The 27,578-nt window shown below is 44.6% G+C and overlaps 1 protein-coding gene across 2 annotated transcripts in view; it reads right to left on the bottom strand.

The window, feature by feature from the left end:
• Positions 1 to 27,578, bottom strand: part of LOC147715161 (immunoglobulin superfamily member 1-like) — a 235,359-nt gene that overhangs the window by 26,377 nt on the left and 181,404 nt on the right. Inside the window, exon 8 of one of the 2 annotated variants that reach the window (XM_086923634.1) lies at positions 5,564 to 5,668. The exons of the other annotated variant lie outside the window; for it this stretch is intronic. Within the exon in view, the coding sequence (XP_086779760.1) occupies positions 5,564 to 5,668 (105 nt within the window). The remainder of the gene's footprint in view (positions 1 to 5,563; positions 5,669 to 27,578) is intronic. 2 annotated transcript variants of the gene reach the window in all.

Genomic DNA, 27,578 nt, shown 5'->3' with positions numbered 1-27,578 from the left:
ATCTAATAAACAACAACCAACAGATTTCAAACCGAAATCGAAATTTTGTCCGATCCTCTATCCAGGCAATAAAATTGATATCTTTTATGAACTGGTTACAAATGAGATCGAAGAAATGCCCAAGAACTACAACAAAAAGAGAAAAGAAAATCTAACTACAGGCGAACGCCAAGCAATATCTAGCCTGAAAAATAACGTCCAAATAGAAATAAAACCTGCGGACAAGGGCGGGAATATTGTGATCATGGAAAAAGAACTATATGTAGAGGAAGCTATGCGACAACTGAAAAACATCAACAACTACACAGTACTAACCAAAAATCCAACTGAAATTATGAAACATGACCTTGAAACCAAGTTGAAGGGCTGGTACGAAAAAGGCCTAATCACGGATACGGAAAGAAAATTTCTAATGGTCGAAAATCCAATCATTCCGACCATTTACTTTTTACCAAAAGTACACAAGACCCTCAATAAACCTCCTGGAAGGCCCATCATTTCTAGATGTGGTGGCCTCTATGAAAACGTATCCAGCTATGTGGATTACTTTTTAGCTCCACTTGTACCAACATTAAGCTCCTACATAAAGGACACGGGCGATTTCCTTCGTACCTTAATGGAAACTGAATGGCAGACAGACTACTTGTTAGTGACCATCGATGTGGTATCGCTGTATACATCCATAAACCACGAGATTGGACTAACAGCGATCAAATACTTTTTGGACCAACAACCGATCACCCAGAGAGAACACTCGAAAATGATCATGGAAATGATCACATTGTGTCTGTTCAACAACATTTTTTTATTCAACAAAACCATCTATAAACAATGCTGTGGCACAGCTATGGGAGTTTCTTTCTCTCCAAGCTACGCGAATCTCACCCTTTATTGTCCAATGGACGTTGCCCATATAGTTACGCATTGCAATCAACTCTCAGGTAAATAGAGAGCTGATTATATACGCCCGTGTAATCACGGGCGTCACAAAGCGCTATAGTCCTAGTAAACTGGGGACACGCTTTTCATGCAGTAACGCTAAACATTGCCCCAATGCTGCAAAAACCCGCGACATCAATAAAAATGCAATGGCATAAATATCAGTTAAAACTACATGTCCCAGCATGCCTCAACTAATCAGGGGCGTGCTCAGAGGCTGAAATGTATAGAAATAATGAAGGGACCACACATACAAGCTACCGTGAACAGGAACTACGGTTCGAAACGCGTAGGTGTTTGTCACGTTTTTGAAATAAAGAAACTGCAACTAACATCAAGGTGTGTGCAGCGAGTCCTTGGTAATATATATATATATATATATATATATATATATATATATATATATATATACAACGCAATCTTCATGACCTCCAGCTTCTTGAAATGAAGACACGGACCCCAGGCTGCAGTAAGGGAGATTTTATTCAACCTCTCAGGCAATATATATATATATATATATATATATCTTCAAGCTGACAAATATAGACATATATATATATATATCTGCTAATAAATAGTTTTTTTGGCCCATGACGAACGTTGGAGTGGCGTGGCTTCTTTCCGACATTGCTGTGACGGCGGCTGCGATAATTACAAGAAAGAGCTTCACTTTGTGCATATATATATATATATATATATATACAAGCTACATAGATGTGGAGTGAAGATTAGTAAATCGATACTTACTTACTTGCAGTTACCTTCTCAATATTCTTGTCCTCGATATTTTTGACACAATATTCTGTCCTCACGATATTTGTGTTTCCGATATTCTGTCACTGATCATGAAAAAGGACAGATCTTTTGAGAAGAATACATTTTCCCAGATAAAATAATATACATAAACATATATACATGGGGATTTAAGTCAGCCTCCTTCAGTCATCGGTCTGTTGAGGTATTATTCACATTTGGCCTGCCCACACTCACCACATAGGCCCTCATTATGAGTGGCTCAGTTAAATGCAATATGTGTAGTAGCCTCTGTTAAGGCACGTATGGAAGTTATGGGTTTTGTGATAAATATCGGCAGGTCAAACCTGTTATCGTGGTTGACATTCCCTGTAATTACTAGAAAATGTGGAATTTTGGTGCACTAAGTGCTATAATACAGAATATTCCCTAAAAACTCATAATTGGCTGACATTTATTCCTTCTGATAACTTCCGACTTGGCGAAGTCAGATTTTATCATGTGCGATAAATAGAAAATCATTTAACGGCTGCCATAGAGCGGTCACCTTAGTCAACCTCCTTCAGCCATTGACTTTGTTGTCAGTGTTATTTACATCCTTTGTCAGCTTATAGGTCAGTCATTTAGTATTTGGAGAACCATTGTTTACATTTGACGGCAAAACAGGAAGGGGCCAGCATCCAAGAGATGAAGTGGGCTGTCTTTATATTGTCCACATACATGAAAAGATACATCTATAAGCAACTGACTCTGTAAACGTTATTTTTTTGATTTTTCCTGCAAATAGCTTCAGTTGTTTGTTGTTAAAGACTTATTAACAACAATACACCAAAAAAATTAATAGAAAGGGATTTGGGTGGCCCCTTGTTCATTATTGGATGGCTTTATTATTTACTCAGATGCACCTACGCCATTGCCTTTTCTCCCAGTACATGTGTTTGTCCCAATCCTGGAGCATTTCCTATTGACCACCATTTTGATGGGATTGAATGAGTTGTATCTTCCCAGAGATGAACTTTTACTTCTAGTGTTCCATATGAATGCAGAACTTTTCTCTCCCTTTGTCTCTCTCCCCCACACTACCTTTCCGCATGGTCAGCACCATATCTCCACCAGCTCCTACACAGCTTCCTCATCAGTCATACCTGTGAACTTCCTATACATTTCTTTTTACTGTACAAACTTTTGCTGAGGATCCAGCAGCTGCACACGGGCTGCTCTTATCTTTTTTAATTCTCACATCTACTTTTTTTAATTTACCTTTCATAAATTGTCATCTGTCCACTCACATTCCTATACTTACCTCAAATTGTACTCATATACTTGCTATTACTTCTGCTTACTCCTAACCTTATTGCTACTTATTGTTACTCTTTTTTCTTATTCCTACTTACACTTACAGCTAACATTACATCTGGTTTCTCCTACACACACTTCTACTTGAACTTTTTCCTATGTGTACTGCCACTTTTGCCTACTCAAACTCCTGCTTAATATCTACTCCTAATCCTAAATATTCTTTATGGCAATTCCCTTTATGATAATTACTCTGACTACAGTCATTTATTCTTAGTCCTGCACTTAATTTCTATTTACGTCTGCCCTTATTTTTTCTTATGCCTAATTTTACTTCTTTTTTTTACGGAGTTTTATATACCCAAACTTGACCCGGGATCGGGTATCAGAGCGCTTTACATAGCACCAGTTGCATTCATTTTTGTTAGGCATGGGGAGATTAAGTGATTTGCCCAGAATCCCAGGATATTCAGCATCATTGCAGAGACTCGTACCCGGTTCCCCAGATTGAGGTTGACTGACCTAGCCGCTATGCCAACTCCTCTCCCCACTCCTACTCCTACATCTAATTTAGTCTATGTACTACTGCTCCTATTCCTACTCCTACTCCTACTTATTCTTACTCCTAATTACATGCACCCCCCCTATCTCCATGCGTATACAAAGTGCCGCTGTGAACTAATTAATAAAAAACAACATGTGTTAACAATTATGTTTGAGTATCAGTACTGGATTAGGACCCCTGAGATTTTGCCATGCCTCTCATTATAGCATTGTCCTTTTACAGGGTTTTAAGTGGGCCTGGTCCTGACGGTACTGGGCACCAGCAGTTTTTAAAAGAGGACCTCAAAACAGGGCTCTGTTTTGTGCCCTGACACAAGTGGCCCTTTTTTTCCGGGCTGCAGTGACAGCAGGCACATCGATCGATGTGCGCATTCTCACTTCTCAGTAGTGGAGAAGTTACGGCATGACGTCATGCCAAGCGAGCGTTGTAGGGGAAGGGAAATCCTTTAAAGAGAGTCATGTACTCTCTGAATTTCCCTGCTCTTTTTGAAACGCAGGAGCAGCAACATTGTTGTGGTGTCACCATGGCTTTAAGTAGAAGCATTTTCAATACAATATACAACAAGCCATAGTTGCTGCTTATTTATCTTATGCAACTAACAGCCATTGACAAAGCCAATAGTCCTGACTTGTTGTAGGCATGATGTTACTTGTTGTATGATATATCTGGATACAATGACAGAAACAGCAAAAATAGAAGTCGGGCGGCACACTATGCTAAGCACAGATTTTTATCTTATGTGTTTTTAAGCCACACCCTTAATTACATTGGCCACGCCCTTTTGACAGACCCCCCTCCCCGTTATTTCATCCCACTTAAAGCCCTGTCCTTTTACCTTTTCTATGCTCATGATTCCCTGTAAAGTTTTGCATAGTCTCTGCATGCCTCAACACCCTGCTATCCTCGGCTGCAGTCTTCCTACCTCTCACACCTGCAGAGGCTTCCATCTGCTCAGTGCTTGCACGTCACCAGACACAGGAGGGTGAGAGTGATGGCCTTCACTGCTCACGACCTCTGACACTTGCATACAACCCCTCCCCTTCTTCATGGCTGCCACCAGGTCCCTTCTCAAGCTGGAGTCTTGCTGCCTCAATCACACGTCCAAAGTTACTCTTTTAACACAATGTGTGTGAGTGCTAAGGTCTGCACATGAACTCCTCAGAAGAAAGGAGGCACAGTCAGCTACACGGCCTCCACTCACATATGTTTAATATTGTGTACTCATTCAGAACTTTTAGTTGGTAGAATCTTCTTTGTTCTCATCATAGACTCGATACAGCAGCAGCTACATCTACACTACAAATGATGAATTAAGAGGTCTTTTGGTCACCGCTTACTCATTACTTAAATGCAAAGAGTAAAACTCCCAGCGATTCCACAATGGTTTCCCGCCACCATAATTGATTTTCTATTTTTCCTATTAATTAAAATATGTTATATAATCATTTGCCATTGTTGTTATATGAGATAAATTGTTAATAACATGACTTTATTATTTGAACTAATCATTATATGATAAAGGACTTAATATGCGCTACATGTGCAGATATGCAATATATAGTATTTCTTTTCTCTTTCTTTTTTTCCATCTCTTCTTCTGTCTTCTACTTTCTTCCTTTTTTCTTAAATACACAAAATACCAAAAAATGCAACGTTCTAAGCACAGTATGATCTCATTTAATATGCTTATGATGTAACTTCTCCTTTTGTATTAAGTATCAGTTATTTTTGCCTTCCTGGTTAAAAGTATATTCATAGCTTGATTTCCCTTTCTGAGTAATGAATAATTCTGTACATCTGTATTTTATTTAATAAAGCTTTGTTAACTTAAAAAAAGGACTTTTTCATGCTTTCCTTCAGTGTCACTGGTCTCGGGGGTGGGGGGGATTGTGGACTGTTGGTTGAAGAGAGCTTGAGACCGTCAGTACAGCGCTGCCACCCTCACCAGTCTGTGACTGGTGAGGCCGGATACCACAGGCTGCGTTTGCAGCATCTCACATATTAACTTACCTCTGTGTTTTGGACAGAGAGCCCAGCAGAGGCACAAGACTAGTACCACGGCGAGGAGGAACCCAAGGACGGTCCCGGTGATGATAGGCCAGAGGACCAGGCGAGCTGCAAGGGGAAAGGTCAAAGGTTAATATGACCGCTAACATTGTATTACATAGTACAATTCTGTCCACTGATCTGGAGGCATATTCAGAACTACACATCCACCAGGTGGGCGCACTCCCATTTCTTGGGGTACTGGAAATGATTAAGATTCCACTCCAGGCCCAGATGGATTGTTTATCACACACAGTTCACCCACAGGCTGCTTCCGGGCACAGGAACAAGGTCTCGCACACACCCTATTGTCGTAGGTCGACAAACCATTTGCCTTCCTTAAAAGGACCCTCTTTAAGGCTATACCTTTTACCAGGGAACAAGGAGGAACTACAGTAGAAATAGAATCTACTTACATTCATTTAGGGAGAGTTTTCTCTCAGTCCACTGGTACTGTTTCGCATTTTCAATGGACTGAAGTAAAAACAGTGTACCATGCTAGTGCTATAAAAAAGTTGTATGTATCTACTGGGAGGTGACTTTTTATAGCCCTCCACGAAGTTTACTGAACAAAGATTATCCCTATCTTAACATATGGTTTAGAATATATTCCTATAAATCTTTAGGGGTTTTTCAGTTCTAAAGGAGGGAAAACTCTTGCGCATACTTACTACTGCAAGCCAAGTCACTGCTGTTCAGGCACTCCGTTTGGAAATAGGGGTAGTGAGCGCATACCCGAGAGCTATGACAAACCTTGTCAGATGGACTTACAACATACTACATGCACCTGATGGTACATTAAGAGCAATTATACATCAAGAAACTTTTAAGACTGATCCAGGTGTATACACTTTTAAACGAAATTTAGAGATCGCTTTGGAGCACTTTCAATGCTCCAAGAACCTTTTACAAAGTTGGTACTCTGAACTCTTGAAGTTCTTTTTGAAAAAATCTATTCCGAGGCTGAGCTACGAAATGGATAAACTTTATTGTCAATAGTTATCGCATTGCAAGCTTGTGTTAGCTAGGGTGGAGTATAAAGACATCCCAAAATATTTGAGTTTTACACTGGACCATAAGTTTAGGCGTTGCATCCTTATGCTAAGACTGAGGACACTACACTAAGATATAACAAAGAGGTGGGGTGAAAACTTTAACAAAACCGGCAAATCTGATTTGTGTAATGGAGGAATCCAAGATTTGGTACATGTCCTATTTGTCTGTCCAAATAGCAGCTTGGTTGATGCACGCTCTCGATCTTTAAAACCGATTTGTACAAAATATAACGATGGATCCAATTGAGATTATAAGAACCTCACCTGATGAATCTGTATGTTAATTTTTTTTTACTTTTTTAAAGTGTTATTCCAGCTATTTTAGGGAAATATAAGATTAGAACAATAATCTTTTTAGCTTATAAAGAATTTCATGATATATTGAAATACGATGGGACTGGAAATCTATATATATTATTTTAACATATTGCGGATCTCGGATGAGGTCTTTATCAATCAATAAATTTCAATAAATTTCAAGGAACCTCTTAAGAGATTCTCTACATGTTTGGTGTTCCTCTACAGTCCTAGGATAGTTTGAGGTAGTACCTTCCTGCCCTGGAACACATTGGCTGTCCCTGTCCTCCCTACCCCTCACTCTGTAGGGTCAACTTGTTGGAGACCTTAAAAGCCTCCTTACAGAATGTTTTCCAATAACTTGTTGCACATAATGTGGGTCCTTTTCTCCGATGGCCGGATGAGCTATCCCAGATTCAGAAGGCTTGGCGTGGGCATTGTCCCTTAGCTATGGAGGGCTTTACCAGCCTCCTTCTGCACTCTTTGTAGCCAGTGACGTGGGGGGCCCAGAAACCGCACTACAAATGCACTGGTTTCATCCAGTAAGGAAGAAATAACTGATTTATTATCATTTCTATGATATTTTCTATTACTATTACTATTATTGTTATTAGTAGTATTATTATTAGTTGTAGTAGTAGTAGTTATAGTAGTAGATGTAGTAGCAGTACTAGTAGTAGTATTTCAGGATATTTCCATGCCCTGTGCCTCGTCCCGAGTGGCAAGGGAGACCTTTACATTGAGGCAGGGAGGGCACCACATGCTGTTTAGAGAAGCAGATTAAACAAAGGATGGGGGAGGGTTGAAAGAATAGGTGTATAATGCAGCATGAGGAGATAGGATATGGTACAAGGGGGGGTACATGTTTAAATTAATTGCAAAGAAGAATACTGGATGATGGGAATTTCTACAAAATGTACACATGTAAACCACGTATGTAAATCAACAACATACTGGTTGTAGAATAAATCTTCTAAAAGGAAGGGCAACGCTGAGGTTGGAAGAGGCGATGTGAGATTAGAGTTAAACATTTTGAAGTTATCTTCCGTTGGGGAATGAATGTTACGGAGAGTGGGAGTAAAAGAGTAGAACGCTTGTTTTTTTGTTTTCTGTTTTTTTAGGTTTGGAATTTTCCAGAAGAGTTTGTTTGGTGTAGCTTCCCACACAAATACAACAGCTGGAAAGAGTTTTTGATCTAAGTAAGCAGGTTTATTACTTTGGTTGGCTTTGTGAATGATGATAGGGGATTTAAATTGGATTCGGGCTCAGGGGAGTAGCCATGGAAAATTCAAGAGTGTCGTGGATGTGATGAAACTTTTGTTCACCAAAAATTAGATGAACCACTGTGTGGAAGTCCGCCTTTGAGGAGAAGAAATCGGTGTTGCGGGGGCTAGTTAGAAGACATCAACACTATACGGTGACAAACATAGATTAGCGCTATTTTAGTTATTTTGGAACGTAAACAACTTGGTTCATTTCTGCCGATCGGATCGCAGCAGACAATTCAAGTGGCTGTAGACAAAGTTCTTGCTTTCTGCCACCATGTGGTACAGCATCCGATCCTGCCGCTCAATTTGATAACAAACTAGGAGGTTAATTGGAAGAAGGCACATTTTGTTCCACTATCAACCTTCATTGGGTGATTCGTGTTTATTTATGAGGAGAATGTGGAATAATCTGCACATTTGCATCCAACACACCGACATCCACATCCCATTGCTGCTCCCAAATTCCCACTGGTTTCATTCCTCCTGCTCTCAGAAAACAGCTATAAGGAGACGTTTTGGCATACCTACCTGACCCTCACACCTCCCCCCTCATTTGCCAACAGGTCAACAGCATTATAAAAAAATTGATCTGTTTCAGTATTTCCCTCCGTTTTAGGTCTGGCCTAGTGCAATGCGCATGCGCTGCTCTAGGAAGAGGGCCTCTTGGAATCACTTCAGACTTCCAAGAGACTTCCATGGCTGAGGGGCTCGGGAGCAAGCAGCGGCGCACGCAGGAAGGATTCTGTATTCCTGTGCCCACCCCAATGATTTGTCTTGAGCGCATAGCGGCTGCGCTTCATTTGACTGACATAAACAAATACTCCATGTTTGCACCCCCTCCCACCGAGCTCTACCACACAGCTGGTTCGGCTGCTTGTTTTAAATAGCAGCTTGTTTAAAGTGGTGTACCTTTCTTACATCGGGAGCGAACGCCATATTCGTTTGGTATAGAAGTAAGCATAGACATGTAACATCAAATGATGGCTAACTTCTCTATACTGTGGGCTGAGCATAGGTGGCAAAAGGTAATCATGAAAGCGTTCCAGACACAGTCCTTTGTGTACTGAAGGGACCATCTTGCATTGCCCCCTTCAGCCCAGCTAAACATCCCTTTGGGGTCCAGACGCAAATTCAGTGGACATGAGGGAATGGAACTTGTACAATACCGTTTTCTTTGAAGAACAAGTTGGACGCCCTCCTGCCCTTCCTATTTGTCAGAGACTCGGGTAAATGCTCCGGGAGGTGGGCTGAAGAACAAAGGGGACCTGGTGCGGCGAGCCTAGTTGCGTGCTCGTCCTAATAGGTGGAAGGCAGGTGAGTGTCTGTTGAGGCGCCACCAGCAGACATGACAGACATGAGCCATTTAGCACCATTAGCGCTGAGCTGGGACCATATCCCTCTGTCTGGCTCCCGTGTCGGAGGCTCACCAGGTGAAAGACAACACCTTTGTCCAAAGTCCCCAGGAAAAGAGGCAGCCAGACAGCAGGAGACCCTCGCACTCCGGGGCACTGCTTAGTGTTTGATGGGCACCGGCTCGAGTCGAACACTAGCGATTAGCGCCCTTTCAGATTCAAATGGAAGGCGAGAAGATGTCAACAAGCCAGTGCAAAAAAAACACAGCCTGGAGCCTATGAGCTGCTACCATCTGCTAGGCGCGAGGCGTTACTTACTCTGAGGCTGTTTACAGTGGGTCACCACAGGCAATCATAAATCGTGTCGGGAACGACTGAAGTTAGTAGAATTGTCTGGGAGCAGTGTTCGAACAAGGACACACCCCTCTTACTCTTCTATGCACCAACCAACTCAACAGCTCTACCTGGGAGACAACCACATTCACTATTAACAATGCTTTACCCCCTTCCCTCCTAGAACAACACTGTAGGGCTCACACAAAATGATACAGGATGTGGCGAGCCCCCCCCCCCCCCCTCCCTTCCCCGAAGCCTCTCACATTGCATATATATTTATAGCTCTGGGGAGGAATGGAGCGCCCGCAACCAGGGGCTGCATGGACATGCGCTTTTCCCGTTTTAAGATCACTTTGGAATATAGGCCCTTGAAGGAGCTAAACGTGGTTTGTAGTTTACATTCAGATTACTGCAACAGGCACACCATGAAATTACTAACCGGAGATTTAACAAGCAGGTAAAATTGCGATTGTTGCGCAAGGGCTGTGGATTGTAATTCCACCCAGTTCGTCACTAATTTTTTAATCTAAGTAAATAACATTGTTTGATTTCTCGTCTGTTCCCGCACCTGCAAAATTTTGGGGACACAAAGGCAGGCTAAGGACCAGTATTTAAGATGTACCATAGCTAGTTAGAGACAACTAAGTTGATTCCAAAAGAATGCAGACCCTGGCTTGAAGCTACGTTATAAAAGTGACTAAACAACATTCCCTGGTCTCCTCTCTTACTCGAGAATGCGCTTAAGATGTTAATGGGACACTGTTACACACACATCACCGCACCCCACCTGCCGAACAATGGGCGTTGCCGACAGTCAGTTTTTCAACTGTAGCAGGTGCAAATTTATCTTCCAGACTAGAGTTGATGAGGCGGTGCCACGTGCAGCTTTTACTGGCAGGTGGCGATCTTGCGAGTACTGATTGTGTGCTCAAGATAAATAATCTACTCTATAAATGCAGGCTTCCTTTAACTGTTCTACTCGAACAGTTTTAAATAACTGTTTGTGTATATAGTCTAACAATGCCTTTTATTTTAGTTTTCGTTTTGAAAACACAAATAAAAGGTATTATCATTTACAATGCCAATAGCTTAAACTCTCGTAAATGCAAGACTTATTGCATTGCAAATGCTTGTTTTATTTTGAGCTTTGTAGTTCTCAGCTTTGCTATGGCCTTAGGAATGCTAATAGACCAATAGAAACAAAGAGGAGCCCTTTAGGACCAAAGGGATTAGGGCACTATACAGTAGAAATAATGAAGTATCCTTTGGATTTTATAACAACTAGTGAATGACTAATCATCTACATATTTCACACCTAGTTGATCTAGGCTCACCATTCATGCCTCATCACACTTGAGAAAAATGTACCAAACGAGTCCCACAAAATTACATTGACTGTCAAAGTTACAAAAATATAAATCGATTTATTGATAAAATACAGAAGTTAAAAAGCACAAATAAAATCAAGGAGAAACCTGTATCAGACAAATACCATATATCATAGTGTCACATCGGAAATATACATTTCAGCTCTGATATACAGTCTCACATAAGTAAATATTACATACAAAAAGGAAACATAAAAATAATGGGAAAAGGAGAGTACATAACACAGGCAAATTTCATATGCTCCTTATTTGTTACATATCTGTGTTGCAACAGTGGTTAAGGCGTAAATCTTGGTACCCAGTACTCAATGACCTCCGCCTAGATACAGATTATGTATTGAAATGTGCGTCGACGCTTTTCGATGGATTAAAATAATTTCACGATCTTTTTCAAGACTGAACAATTCGTACTCTCAGAAATTCTAAAATTGTAACTGGTGAAGAATCCCAATGTTTCTGACTCTGGACTTGCGAAGTGCACGCTATGGGCGTCTTTATTACTGCCCGTTACTCATTAATATTTTATATCGTGGCCGAAAAATCTTCCAGGTTGTCCTTCAAACTATGCAAGGTATAACTTGAAGTCGTGGTTAAAATGCCGGGCTTCTTTTTACTGAACGTACCAATTCCTTGGAGAATTTGGACCGGGCTACAGAATCTCACGTCCTATTAGCCCAACTATTTATATTTAGGGTTTGGATGAAGCAGTCCCCACAGCCGAGTCTCAACGTAGCGGTCCGGGAGGGAGGCACGTGGTAGCGGTCCGGGAGGGAGGCACGTGGCCCCAGCTGCTTGTGACCCTGGTGAACCCATTCCCAAGGAACCCAATATCTTAATTAGGGAGAGGGGCACATGGCACATCTCTCTGAGCCTCATTCGACCCCCGGTATCCCATCCCCCCGAGCCTAATGTGTTTAATATGGGACCGGGCTTCACAGCCCCCTAACCGAGACTTAAAACGGCCCTGGGTACCCCAACCCTCAAGGCTGTCACCTAAAGCAAAAGAGAAGAGGGCCATGTGGCTCCCCTTCCTGAGCCTTTAATGGCCCAGGGGACTCCAACTAGGCGTGGGCGGAAAATCCGTTCCGCTCGCGGATTTTGCGGATTTTCGGGAAATCCGCAATCCGCGAGATTTGCGAATTTCCCGCAAAATCCGCAAATCCGCGAGCAGTGGATTTTGCTCGCACTGCTCGCACTGTTCGCGTGAGTTCGCGCCCCGCGAATAAGTGCAAAATTGCAGAAATACGATTTTAGCAAAACTGAAAGTAACTACTTACCAGGTTCAAAAGTTCAGGCTCATCATTAGTAGCCATTTCCTGGAGTGCTTCCTGAGGGGCCCCTCCAGAGTTCAGTTGCCAGTTGAAACTAGTATGTGACCCTGCTCTGAACCTCAGAATAGTTACACATATGCCACAAAGGTCCTGAATTACAGCTAAGGGAGACAAGCAGGAGCCAGGCTGGAAGTTAAAATCCATTAATCAGCCCCTAATTCATTATTGTCAGTTGGGGCAGGGCAGGTGTTGTAACTAATTTTGCAACAATGAAAGCACTTAGCAAGTGCAAAAGATCACTAATCAGGGCGCACTAAGGAAGCAGGTGCCAGCTAAAAAAATATTCTGTGACACATGAATCAGCCCCAAATTAATTCAGGTCACTTGAGGCAGGGAAGGTGTGCTTTGCTTTGCCGAAAATAATGTACACTGGACAACCAGAGGGTGTGGTGATGAAACAGAGGGTGGCATGGGTGGGCCAGAGGGTGGCATGAGTAGTCAGAGAGTGGCAGTGGTGACAGAGAGTGGCAGTGATGAAGAAGAGTGTCCCAAACAGGCTGGACACGTAGAAACAACAAGTTCGCGAAACTTGCGACCCGACAGGTAAGTTCGCAATTTGCGAAAGTGTACAAAACCCTCGCGAACTGGCAGAAACACGGGCGAACACAAAAAAAAAAAAATCCGCAAATTCGCGGGAATTCGCGGATTTTGCGGATTGCGAATCCGCAAATCCGCAAAATTCGCGAACGCGAGATCCGCAAAATTCGCTCATGCTTAACTCCAACCCCCACGGTGGGCTTACTCAGTGTGCCCCAGGAGCCCACCCTGGAACACAGTAGTTTCCCTGCCCACACCGGCGCAGGTAGGCAAACGTGTTTGCTCCCGCCTGGTGGGAACATTTTCAAATCTCCCGCCAAACGCTAACAAACACAAAGTCTGTTCCCAGCCGGCAGGAGCTTTAAAAATGCTCAGAAGACAGAAAGAAAGAATAAATGATAAATGTAAGGCAATGGGTATTATACATAACAGCCGCACCTTGTGTTAGAGGTTAGTTAAAGAGTCTGCTGAGCAGAGAAATTCCCCCCAAAGTTTAAAAGTACATCTCAGTTAGCTTGAAGGCTACACAGACCTCCAACAGTTATGCTGTGTAAGCCATGTTTCTTTCAGGTAAATGTAACATAACTATTCATTTAGATCTAGAGTTTAGTAACTGTGATCAGCATATTGGTAAATTGGACCGGAAAGATAAAAAATGTATAGATAAGTTGCCTACTTGTCTTCATCAAGTAGGACTTCCTAATGAGCCGCGCATCTGCCGGCTGACACTGCAAAAGGAACACATGCAATACAGGCTAAGGAGAGGAACTGGCCCAAGCTTAATATCCTGAAATGCATTAGTGAATAGCAATGCTATCACCTACCTGAAACATGTCAAAAAGGGGTAAACTTTCAACTCTCTGTCCTTACTACTCTGTGAGACTTATCAGTATGTGACTCATTATATACTAGATATAGTATAAAGATGTCTTTCCAGCAACCGCAACGATTAATTGTATACAGTGCCAAACAATGTATGATATTCTTTTTAAATATTACTTTAACTCCAAATGTGTTGTGGGGTCTTTCTCAGGACAAGAATATAAAGCCAGCCATTGCTGAGAGGGAGGCTCTCCGAAGTGAAGAGCAACACTAGCTAGAAGCTGTTCCTCGCGAAGGCAGGGCCTCGTCGCAGGCGCGTGGCACTCTATTGCACGCTGCTCCGCCTTGAAGGTACCCAGCTCCTGGTAAACACTGCCCAGAGTAGGGCTCTTCACTGAGGAAACCGAGTAGTATCAGAAGAAATCTTCTGATTAAGTCTGAAAATTAAAATAAGTCTCTGCCAGAGGCATTTGTTAGGTAACGTCTGAGTGCAAAGGGCGACTTTCCATTTGCTCCTTTTCCTGGCTTTCCTCAGAAGGCTGAAGGAGAGGAGGCACTGTTAGAAATGAAATTCCCAATTAAGGTAAGGATACTCCAGGGGCATATTAGCAAGAAGCTCATCATAATTATCGCCGTTTTTTTGTAGCAGAAAACTGCTGCTAAAACAGCGATAATGGGCTTGCTAATATGCGTTTTAGAATTCCAATAGAAGCCCAAGTTAGATGTGCAGGACATCTAACCCGGGCTTCTATTGGAATTCTATAACGCATATTAGCAAGCCCATTATCGCGGTTTTAGCGGCAGTTTCCTGCCGCTAAAACGGCGATAATTTTAACGAGCTTCTTGCTAATATGCCCCTCCTGTCTTTTATAAATACTATATTGTGAAGCAGACCTATTTTTGACTTACTTTGCTCAAAGCATTAAAATAAATTTACCTGTCAGGAGGTCATTTTTATGTATATTACCTTTTGAGTCTTTCATATCCTTTCTTGAAAGGTTTCATGCAAGGGGTGAGCCACCTACTCGTTCTGTAAGCAGCATTTGTCATAGCCCTATTTTTTTGGTTTCCCTCTTTCGGTAAAATTGTAACACAAGAATCATTCTTCTGAGATGTGGCAGACAGTACAAAAGGAGGACTATTCCAAGAAACATTGCAGAACTGATTTGGAACCCTCTATTCCACCTGTTCCATTAGACCAGTTACATGCCATAGCCTCTTCCTAAGGTTTTCTAGTGGTCGGGGAGAATCCCAGTTAGATGGAATGTAGGAAAAGTAGCTTTTAGAAAGTTGCCCTTTCTCTGCCTGAACCTCTAGTGGCTAATTAGATGGTCTGCTAGTGCTTGCCCTTAGTGAAGTGTGAAAATAGCTCCAAAAGCAGAAACAATGGCCTAGTCAGGAAGAAGGCTGTTTCAAACCCAATGGAAAGGAAGCTACCCACCAGAATTAGTTTTTAATGATCAAAAATAAGAGAGCTACTGTTCTCCCTGGGCACATCTCTGGGTGACACATAGGCTCTGCAATAGGGAGAAAGGGTTTTCCTATCTTGGATTTTAGGAGGAAAGTGCAGTGGTATTGGTTGCATTAGGACAAACAGGAGGTGTGGAAAGGTTGGTTAGGGTTACCCCAAGAAACATTTACCCCATTGGTTAGGGAAAAGGCACTAGTTAACCCAGGGCCACTGGAATTATGCGATTTCGTGGGTGCAGCCATTTTTGTAGATAAGAGTTGCCGCATTTGACACATAATCCATCATCTGCCACATAATCTACAGATTTGAACAAAAAAATATGTTTCTAGCTCAAACTGTTCTAAAGTTACTAAACATGCAGTGACACATATTGCACCACAATGGAAGTCCCTTTGCAAAGCTGCACTAGACACCTTGCTGTTGCTTATTGCCATATTTGGGTATTACATAATTACTAATAATGAGGTGTAACCAATGCCCAGGCAGTGTTACCAAGTTTAAAAATAACAAGATAATGAAGTAATGGTATGACATACTTAACCTTTTCTTGCTGCATAATTTACTCAACCCTGCAGCATAATTTGGCCCTCTTCTGCTGATTAATTCCAGTGTAATTGAGTTATCTCAACCCACTAGCAAGTGCCGACCATAAATGTGGCACCCTTCTCAGAACACTTTCCGGACCTCCGGAAGATTAGAAGAGGACTAAACCCTGCATGATGTAAACTGAAAGGAGCTCAGAAGGACTTGACTTACTTCCTTCTGTACCTTGGACAAAAAAGGGAACTCCAAGGGTCAGTAGGCTGACCATCCATGTGGCTACAGTGACACAGCAAGCTAAAAAAACACTTTCCCTAGATTAATAGCTGACCAATCGGACTGGGCCTTCACTGGACTTTGCACAAGGCCTTTGCTGAAACAAAACCCAGAATTCCTAAAAGAAGCCCTGTAGCCTAGGAACATTGGGTGAAGAGCTGAGGAAAAGGGGGCTTACCACTGCAGAGTTTTGGGGCTTAGAAACATTCTGACTTCCAGCTGCTGTGGATAGAGACTAACCTGCAAAGTTGATCTGCTGGCGGGGTGGCTCCATCAGGCTAAAGAAAAAGGTTAATATTGGAGTTTCCCTATAGAAGCAAATCTGTTTCAGATGACCTTCTGCAAGAAGATATCCAACCCCTGGAGCTCTCTGCAAATACAGCTTGCCGTCTTGTCCTGCTGGAGAAATCGGAGCTCCATTTAAAAAACTAAGGGGCATATTGGCAAGGCAGGCGATATGAAATTATTGCCGCTTTTGCGGCGGTTTTCGGACGAAAAACGACGATAATTTCATCGCCCTATCAGCAAAGACCCGCTATCGTGTGTTTTGCTGATTTCGCACCCTTGTCAACAACGCCCAGCTTTGCATCTCTAATGAGATGCAAAGTGGGCGATCCAGGGCAAAATAATAGGAGAAATGTTGCTAAGCGACATTTCTCCTATTATCAAGCTGCTCGCTAATAAGCAGAGCGTTAGGAAAAGTAGGTCTAACCACAGTTAACGCTACTTTTCTACGCCTGCTTATGATCTGTACTTAGCCATGTAATCCAATGGGAGGTGGATTACATGGCTAAGATTGTCCTGCCCTATCAGCCAAGTTATCGCCATTTTCAATGTAATATCGCTGGAAAGCCAGCAATATTCCATTGAAAATGGCGATAATCCCCGCTATCGCTGGGATTTTTATCTCCATGGCGTTAAGCGTTGTTAATAGAACGCTAACATGGAGATTATCGCCTGCGATAGCGGGCGATAGATTTCCTCACGCTAGCAGAGGTCAGCGATAATTATCGCTGCGCTTGCTAATATGCCCCTAAGTTCTAAGGTAGAAATCTTGATCCGGCAAAGGTGGCAAAAGTAATAGAACAACAGCCCTGGATTCAAAACGTGACTTTTTCTCCCATCAGCTTTAGGGGACCAGCCTCAGTGCCTAACCAACATCGGTGAGACCTTCTCAGATACAGCCTACTGCCTCAAAGTGCATCTGGTCCTGGTCTACCATAACCATAGACTAACATTGGCACTTAGCATGGTCTGTTGCTATTTTCAGTTAAAGCTTTAAAAACTCACATCTCCGGTTACCCTTCCACGATTTTTGTCGTTTTTGGTGTCATTTTTCTTATTAGATATACTGTATTTTTCTATTTAAAAAAAAACGAATGCAAATTAATGATGGAAAATGCCCTTGCACTTTGAATACCAAATGCACTTTTATACACATTTAATAGTTTTTCATTTATTGATATTAGTAAAACGAATCCTAAACCAGTTTTGTTTTTTTAAAGTACCACACTATGGGGCTCATTATGATTGCGGATTTTCCGCATCCTCCGGGCCGGCGGAAGCCACCTCCGGCCCGGGGGATGCGGAAAATCCGGAGCGGACCCACCAAAGACCCACCGCCACATTAGGATGGCTGGTGGGTCCTGGTTTCCGTCCACAGCTTTTCCTCCGCGGTTGGCTTACAACCGCGGAGGAAAAGCACTAATCTGGTGACGGTGTCTCTGAGACACCGTCCGCCAGATTAGTATGTGCCTGCAAACATGCTTTTCCGCGGCGGCTTTTCCGCCGTGGAAAAGCATGTGTAACTTCACTGCGGGGGCCCGTTGCGGGCCCCCTAGGTGAAGGGGGAGTGGGGGGTGCACATGGGGGGTACCTATGGTACCCCCCTGCATTTGTATGCAGAAAGCGGAAGGCACCGCGCGGTGCCTGCCTCTTTCTGCATGCAAATGCAATGCGTGCATTTTTAACATTGCCGCGGGTGCAGCTTGAAGCCGCACCCGCTGCAACGTTAAAAATAGAGGATGTGACCGCCACCCTGGCGGTCACATCCTAATCGCACAGGAGGGGACTCCGCAGCCCATGCGGACGTCCCCTCCTACTCATTGATCGCGGACGGACTCAAGTCCGTTCGCGATCATAATCGGCCCCATTATCATGGAAACTAGATGAAGATTCGAGCTAATATGCAGTCTTTAGACGAGACAATAGCACTAGCACATTTTTAACTGCTGTTAGTCAAGTCAAGTCAAGTCAAGTAATTTGTATAGCGCACTACATACCCGGAGGGTTTCAAGGCGCTTAGGAAGGGGAGGAGGATTATTTGTCAAATATCCGCGTTTTAAGTTGTTTTCTGAATGCTAGGTGGTTCTGTCTAAGGCGAAGGTAAGCGGGAAGAGAGTTCCATGTTTTAGCAGCCAGGTATGAAAAGGATCTGCCTCCCATGGTGGTCTTGTTGATGCGCGGTACAGTGGCGAGGGCTTGGTTGGAAGAACGTAGTTGGCGGGAGGGGGAGTAGAAGGACAGTCGTGAGTTGAGGCATTCTGGACCGATGTCGTAGAGTGACTTGTGTGCGTGGGTAAGCAGTCTGAAGGTGATCCTCTTATTGACGGGTAGCCAGTGGAGGTCTTTAAGGTGACCAGAGATATGATCGTTGCGTGGGATGTCTAATATGAGTCTGGCTGAGGCGTTTTGGATTCGTTGGAGTTTCTTCTGGAGTTTTGCGGTAGTACCTGCGTAGAGGGTGTTTCCGTAGTCCAGTCGGCTCGTGACCAGAGCATGGGTGACTGTTTTCCTTGTTTCGGTGGGGATCCAGCGGAATGTTTTTTTGAGCATGCGAAGAATGTTGAAGCAGGATGAGGATACGACGCTGACTTGTCTGTTCATTGAGAGTGAAGAATCCAGGATGACGCCTAGGTTCCGTGCGTGGTTTGTCGGGATGGGTGCTTTTCCAAGGGCTTCCGGCCACCAAGAGTCGTCCCATGCAGAGGGGGATGTACCTAAGATGAGGACTTCTGTTTTGTCTGAGTTCAGTTTCAGACGGCTTTGTTTCATCCATTCGGCAACTTCTTTCATTCCTTCGTGTAGGTTGGTTTTGGCGGTGCTGGGGTCATTGGTGAGGGAAAGGATCAGTTGAGTGTCATCCGCGTAAGAGATGATGTTGAGGTTGTGTTGGCGTGCGATGGCCGCGAGGGGGCTCATGTAAACGTTGAAGAGGGTGGGACTGAGAGAGGATCCTTGCGGTACGCCGCAGATGACTTCAGAGGCCTCGGACTTGAATGGTGGAAGGCGAACTCTCTGGGTTCTTCCGGTGAGGAACGAGGTGATCCATTCAAGTGCTTTTCCATGGATCCCAATGTTATTGAGGCGTTGTAAGAGGGTGCTGTGGCAGACTGTGTCGAATGCTGCAGAGAGGTCGAGGAGGATGAGGGCGACTGTGTCTCCGTTGTCCAGTAGAGTTCGAATGTCGTCTGTTGCTGCGATGAGGGCGGTCTCAGTGCTGTGTTTTGCTCGGAAGCCAGATTGTGAGGGGTCGAGGGATTTGTTGGCTTCGAGGAAGGCGGCGAGCTGGTTGTTGACAGCTTTCTCGATGACTTTGGCCGGGAATGGAAGAAGTGAGATGGGGCGGTAATTTATGAGTTCGGTGGGGTCCGCTGTGGGTTTTTTCAGAAGGGCGGTGAGTTCAGCGTGTTTCCAGTCTTCCGGGAAGGTGGCGGAGTAGAAGGAGCAGTTGATGACGTCTCGGAGGTGCGGTGCTATGACGGAGTCTGCTTTGTTGAAGATGTGGTGAGGACATGGGTCTGTGGGGGATCCTGAGTGGATGGAATTCATCAGGCGGATTGTGTCCTCGGTGGAGATTGGGTTCCAGACGTTAAGGGTGTTCACGGGGGGAGAATGTTCAGCAGATGGTAGGGTGGGTTGGTTTCCGGGTTGGTTGTCAAAGCTGTTGTGGATATCTGCAATCTTGTTGTGGAAAAATGATGCCAGGGAGTCGCAGAGGGTTTGAGAGGGGGTGATGTCGTTGGAGTTGGCAGAGGGATTGGAAAATTCCTTGACGATGTTGAAAAGTTCCTTGCTGTTGTGAGCGTTGTTGTCAAGTCGATCCTTGAATGCTGTTTTCTTGGCTTTTCGGATTAGTTGGTGGTGAGTGCGGGTGGCGTTTTTGAAGGCGACCTTGGTGCTGGTGGTTGGGTCTTTTTTCCAGGCCTTTTCAAGGGAGCGGCAGAGTTTCTTTGACTTCTTGAGGTCATCGTTGAACCATGAGGCCTTCTTGCTGCCAGGTTTGCTTTGACGTTTTTTCAGTGGTGCTAGGGTGTCGGCGGTGTTGGATAGCCATAGGGTGAGGTTTGCGGCGGCTTGGTTTGGGTTAGAAGAGTGGGCTGGGGTGTTTAGAAGAAGTGATGCGGAGATTTGGTCGGTGGTGATTTTGTTCCAGTTTCTTTGCAGAGTTGGTTGGAGGTGGTTGGTGGGTTTCGGTTTGTTGTAGGTGAAGTGAACGCAGCTGTGGTCAGTCCAGAGGAGCTCCGTAGTGTGGCTGAAAGAGACATGCTTGCTGGAGGTGAAGATGGGGTCGAGTGTGTGACCTGCGATGTGGGTGGGGGAAGTGACCAGTTGATTAAGTCCGAGGTTGGCGAGGTTGTCCAATAGGGTGGTGGTGTTGCGGTCGTTGATCTTTTCAAGGTGAAAGTTGAGGTCTCCCAGAAGGATGTAGTCTTTGGAGGGGAGCGCGTGTGGAGTGATGAAGTCCGTGATGTCTTCGCTGAATTTTGCGCGGGGTCCTGGTGGTCTGTAGAGGAGGGTGCCTCTGAGTGTGGTCTTGGGGTCGATGTGAATCTGGAAGTGAAGGTGTTCGGAGTTGGCGAGGTTGGCGTCAGAGCTGGTTGAGATGCGGATGGATTTCTTATGGACGATGGCGATTCCTCCTCCTGTATGGTCGGTGCGGTCCTTGCGTGTGATCTTATATTCTTCAGGGATGGCAGTGGTGATGTCTGGGGCGGAGGAAGCGTTCATCCATGTTTCTGTTAGGAAGGCGACGTCAGGAGAGATGGTGTCTAGTAGGTTCCATAGGTCAATGGCGTGCCTGTGGACCGATCGGGTGTTGAGAAGGATGCATTGTAGGTGGTTGGGGTCGGGAATCTGTGGTGTGGTCGTAGCGGGGATGTTGTCGGTGCCGCTGAATTTGCAGGAATAACAGGAGAAAGGGCCATGGGTGTGTCCGGGAGCGGCTTGGACGCAGGTGGGGGCGCGGCCGGGGTTCAGGGCTAGGAGGGTGGCGGCATCGTAGGTGACACGGGGGGACTGGGCAGCGCGAGGAGCAGGGGGTCTGGCGCTGGGCGCGGTCCAGGCGCGGACGGGCGTAGACGGGCTTACCTTTGGAGCACCTTCGGCGCGGATTGGGCGCGGTCGCTGCGCGCGGGAGCTACTGTCATATATGGATAGTGGAGGGGGAGGGGCGAGGGCATCTCAGCTGGGAGGCGGGGCGGGCTAAGAAAGAGAACAACAACAACAAAATGGAGGGCGCTTGGGGGGATACACTTAAGGATCAGGAAGGTCGCGCTGGCAATCAGAGCAAATCTGCAAGTAAAGCGGTACACAGAGCACACTGCAAGTAATTCCGTTTACACAGTTCAAAGCAAAAGCACTTTCAAAGATCTGGAAAGTCGCGCTGGTAATCTGAGCAAATCTGCAAGTAAAGCGGTACACAGAGCACACTGCAAGTAATTCTGTTTACACAGTTCAAAGCAACAAGCGCTATGCTACGATACCGATACCGGAGCCAAAGGGAGCGACCACTCAGCTGAGAAGCGTCGAGTTATTGAAAATAGCACTATAATGCCAGCCTGTGTTTTTAAAATTATTTTTTTAGTATCTTTTATACATCAGCTTTTGTGCTTTTTATTTCAGGGACATAATTATCTCAATACATTTCCCTCTCTAAAATCAGATTATTTTAGTGACCTTGTGGTTCTCTTTTTTGATATAGTTTTATTATTCATTGAGGCTGGTGATTGACAACACCCAATATTAATCCAGTTTCTTACAGAAGGGATCTGGTTTGATCCTCTGCTAATCTACAATCTCACCACTGCTATTCGGTTCAGTTTTTTCTAAACTTTTGAGTTTCAGTTGATCCATGGGCTTCCTGCACTTGGGTCCATGGTCAGGAATCTTCTCCAGTTTTGGCCTTCTTCCTTTTAGTACTATGCCATTATGATTAAATCAACTTCTTCAATTAAATATAGTCTAATGGTCTGATTTATTCTAGAAACCCAAGAGCAAGTAGTTTCTCTCTTCCTCCATTCTCCTGTGATTGTTGCCACAGACACCAGAAACACTTGATAAAGAGCAACTCTGAGGTCTTTTTTTATCTCAGGGTTGGTGGCTCTAGTCAGAACGAGGTCCTTCCACCAATTGGAGATAATGTACAGCAATTCACAGAATTCTCCTTGGTTCTCCCTACAGATAATTTGGTTGGGCAGTATTGCTATGGTCAGACTGCACATTCCATGGGCCTTCACTTAAGTTGCAGAAACACTTTGCACACCTCTCTTTGATATTTCAGGGGCAATATTTCCCGTTTTAAAAATTAAATGCAGACCCTTATGTTTTATTATAATTCAGGAAATCTATTGGTGTTAGCTGTGCTCTCCAAATACTAAATACACCAGCATCCCTTGAGACCAGTCATTCTACAAGGACAGTGGCAAGGTCCACAAATGACAGAACAGGAAATTGAGAGTGACACATTTCTGAAGGAAGCCAGAGAGTCGGAAGGCCAGAAGCCAGAGCTGCGCTGCTGCTGCGTTGAATTGCTGGAGTCGACCTCAGGCCATGCCGCTCTCCAAGCCCCTGCCAGAGCTGCTGTGATTACACTGGCCACATGGAGTGGGGTGGGGGGCGACATTGCAGCGGGAGTGCTGTAGTCTGTAACTTGGAGCCTCAACGCTGACGTGATGTTGTATTAGGGGTCTGAGTGAGGGAGAGCAAGGAGAGCGAGCAGTGCTACATTTGCCCCTTAGAATAGGCCTGCACCTCAAACTGGTCCCTCGGGGAGAATGCCCACCGACCTCCCATCTGTCTGCCTGTGTCTGTACTGTGGAATGCGCGGTAATTTAGCATTTGCCTTCAGAGTCACAACATATAGGGGAATTTCCAGTAGGCCCACATCGTTCGGACCCGTAGCCCACAATGACTCAGGTAAAGAAGACAATTCAGATGGAAGTCTGTCTTTCGACATGTACATCGGAGAGATCACTCTCTCACCCAAAGTAAGATGAACTCCTGACGGAGAACAATACAGCGTTGCATACAATCTCTTCAATAAATCCAATCCCAACAAATTCTCATTACAACCAGTAGTCAAAAGAAGGGGTGCTTTGAACTTACGAGGCCTAACAGAAAGAGACAATGGAGCAGAAATCGGATTTGTAACCGGGGCGGCAGAAAAACCTACAGAAACATTATCAAAGCCAGACAAAGGTGCGCCAGGGAGTTTAGAGTGAATAATAGAACTCTTTGTAGCACCAGTGTCTAGCAGAAAAGGTTCTGACACACCTGATGCAATTACTTCTACATAGGGTCCACTCTGATCTACTGGAACTGAAACAACTCCCTCTCTTTGTCCATGGCTGTCCTAACAATCATTACCATTTGCTTCGTCAACTTCAACATAGTAATCATCTACATAGTACTGTGCTGTCCTACCAGACGAACCTTGCTGCTGATCAAAACTATTCATCGACTTCTGTGGAGGCAAAGAACGCACGTTCTGTCCGCGACCTCTACCTCTAGGCGCCTGTTGAGCACCTCTACCTCGTACACCAGAAGCACCATTCATGCTATGCAACAAAACCGGACAACTATTCTTAAAATGACCCTCGTCTTTGCAATACGCACACTGATTAGGCCCATACGGAAAACGCTGTTGAGAAGACTCGTTCCTTTGCGAGTTTCTCGAATATTGCTGAGGTTGCTGATAATCGTGCTGGTTATTTGTACTGGGTAGATAAGCTTGTTGTAGAAGAACTTTAGTCTTCAATTCCTTAGTCTTCTTGCCGCTTTCTCTAACTCATCTTTGCGCCTATTTTCATAGTACTGGGCAGTAGCCAAAATCTGCGCTGACGTGGAAACAGCCCAAGCACTCTCGGAATCCTTCAACTTAGTGCACAACTCAGGAGGCAGATTATGTACAAATTTGTCAACAAACAATCTCTGGCCACCCTCAGTAGCCATATCCTGACCACTATGATCTACAAAGGTCTCTTCAAACCGCGTGAAAAAGTCGGACACTGTCTCGTCTTTCTTCTGCTTACAAGCAGACAACTTGTCCCAATTAACACGCACTTCGGGAATCAAAGTCTTCATATAGTTAATTATCCTACCAGGAAGTTCAGTAATGAGATCTTCAGGCTTAGCACCTCCAACTTGTCTATCATTCGCAGCAACAATATTAACCCATGTATCACCCAATTCATTATCATGATCCGTATGTCGAATCGTACTCCAGATAGGCTGTGGGACAACATTACCAAACGACATGTCTATGTCCGCTAAATTCATGATGCACGAACCCACAGTTTGAGTGAGCTCTTTATAATATCCCACCGGATTTTTGCACGGATCAGGTAAAGACTGCTTAAGTGCTAGGACTTCAGCACGCTTCCAAGGAACATGTACCCATACTCGCTGAAAATGCGCAAGAGTAGGTGGCTGAGCATTAGGTTCCGCAGGTCTCCAAACTGGAGGAACCTCACGCATCGGATATTGACGCGCTTTTCTCCTAACTGACGAATCAGGCTCAAATAATCGCTCAGAAGGGGTGTCATTACGGTACGACAACAACGTCTCAAGTGCTCTCTCAATGTCTTGGAGACTCACAATGGTCCCTTTTGCAAATTCGGAACGTACTCGATACAACTCTTCAGGAGATTTACCTACTTCGTCAATCCAATGTTCATGGAGGAACACACGCAATATTTCAAAGACGTACCGTTGCTTTGGTGCTTTCCATTGGCGGAAAACATCAATAATACCCTCAAGATCATGCTGGGAAGTATACGTAACCCATCTACGTGCCATGTGATCCAAACCTGTACGCTCACCTGTATCAGGCAACTGACTACGTGATTGTCTACGCTCACTCACAGGAGACATACCCAATTGTCCCAACAAAGGAGATAGAAAACCAGAAAAAGCAGCAGTCATTCGCTGTCTAGTAGAAGGAGAAGATGGAAGAATAAGAGAAGACGGAACAATAGTAGAAGAATCCAAAGTCGGAACAGAAGGAGCATTATAGACAGGCGTAGGAGTAGCAGACAAAGGGGGAGGCAAAGTTGGCGGCCCCTGATGAGGCTGCGCCAAAGGAACAGTAGCCAACGGAAGAGGAGCTGGCTGTGGAGGAATTACAGGTGGCACAACAACTGGATGTTGCACAGCCACAATTGGTGGCGCTGGTGCCGTAGCACTCTGTGCATAAGGGGGTGGCGAACTCAATAGATGCGACATTAAAGGATCTTTCGCAAGATCTTTCTTCTTTTCCTGTTCTTTAGGCGGCAAAACTGGATAGCATCTATCTACCGCTAACTTCTTAACTCTTAGCATCTGTTTGCTCTCTTGCTCTTCCTCATTATCCCTAAACGCAATAGCAGCTTGTACCATTGACATACCTCATTCTCGTTTATTCTTTTTCGCTAATTTAATTTCTTTCTGTTTGGCTTCTTTGCGCCATATGCGGAAAGAGTCAAACATTGCCGGCTGGGTTTTCTTCTTGAACAATTTATCTTCGAGATTATCTAAAATCTCAGCTTCAAAACTACCATAACGGGGCCACTGTAGGACACTGTCTTTCCTCGTATACTTTACCCAGATCTCATTGTAGCTAATAGGGCCCACACCATGCTTCACGTATAATTCATATGTAGGAGTTCCAATTGGAGGAACCGGACACAAATCCTCTAACCGGGAATCCTTAGAACAACCACAACCAAATATCTTTCCAAGTCTGCTAAGACCAGGCATCTTGCTCACTAGTCTGGCTTCAAACTACAAGAGAAATCTCAAAACATAGTCTCGCGAATACACGAGTCCCTTGGCTTTGGGGCCTGCAGGTACCAAATCAAAGCGATCCACTAAAGGGATACCAAAACAAACTAAGGACTAGGAGACGCTCCACTCATACTTAACTGAAATGTCGATGGCGTCACCAGAAGACCCGTCAATCGTCTCGCTCTACAAACGTCTAAGGCTCCAAGACAGGGCGACAGTCAGGGCAGCAGTCCTTCGTAGCCGTCGGAAAGCGGGGAACCTCGCAGCAAAGACTTTCGGACCACGACGACATACAGGGGTCGATGAAGTGGTTGGCCTTCCTCCAGAATTTTCACACGAAGCTCTCCACGATCTTCGGGATTGGACCGGTACCGCTGAAGTCATCCCACGTGGGCCCCAACTGAAGGACCGGGTTTTAGAACCCAGCGGCGTCAGGGAAAACGCCCGATGCCTTCGAGTTCCCCTGCCTTGGCAAACAGAGACACAGGATACTTCTCGATGACGTCAAAGACCAAAGTTTATTGGCTGCAACCAGGAACAGAGGTCTACGAAGCACAACACAGGTGGTTCGCTAGAGACTGCACAAATTCAATGAGCGGAGCATGGTCTTTTATGCCAAAAATCAGGCCTCAGGCAACATTCCAAATTAGCATCGGATACATACAAACTGACCAATCGCAGAGTGACATTTCAAACATATCGCATGACGACAATCCCACTTTCCGTTGTCCAGCCCACCAGAAATGACCAAGCACATTCCAATATTCCAGTTCGATCAGGCCGGACAAACCCATCATAAAACCCTCAACCCAAATCAGTGATTATGTCGTAAAGGAAGGAACAGAAGCAAATTGGAAGCAAGATAGAAAGGTGGGTGCAGTGTACTGTAAACGCTGGCATGTCCTGCTCTTTGATCTTTATCTGACCAGCTGCTTAACAAGAAACTGGCTCAGCGAGGTCAGCCTCGGGCAAGGAGTCAGTTCGGCCAGGTCATTCAGAAGTCAGCTAAGATGTACGTGTCTCGAGGACTCGTTCGGCCATAGTCATCGGCCTATGTGAGGGCAACCACACAAAATGGCTGCCACACATAAAATGGAACCCGAAGGTTCAAACGAAATCCCTAGATACGTAGTGTTCTCATTGGTCGATTAATGCGAAAACACTCGTACACACTACACTCGTGATTTGCGGTCTGCTGACACCAAAATCGTTTATTTCCGACGATCTTTATAGAACGGGTTCGGAACCACCGAACCTCACCC

This window comes from Lissotriton vulgaris, chromosome 5 (assembly GCF_964263255.1).
Source record: "Lissotriton vulgaris chromosome 5, aLisVul1.2, whole genome shotgun sequence".
Lineage (NCBI taxonomy): Eukaryota > Metazoa > Chordata > Amphibia > Caudata > Salamandridae > Lissotriton > Lissotriton vulgaris.
Note: the sequence above shows the minus strand (reverse complement) of the source record. Positions and strands in the feature narration are given on the sequence as shown.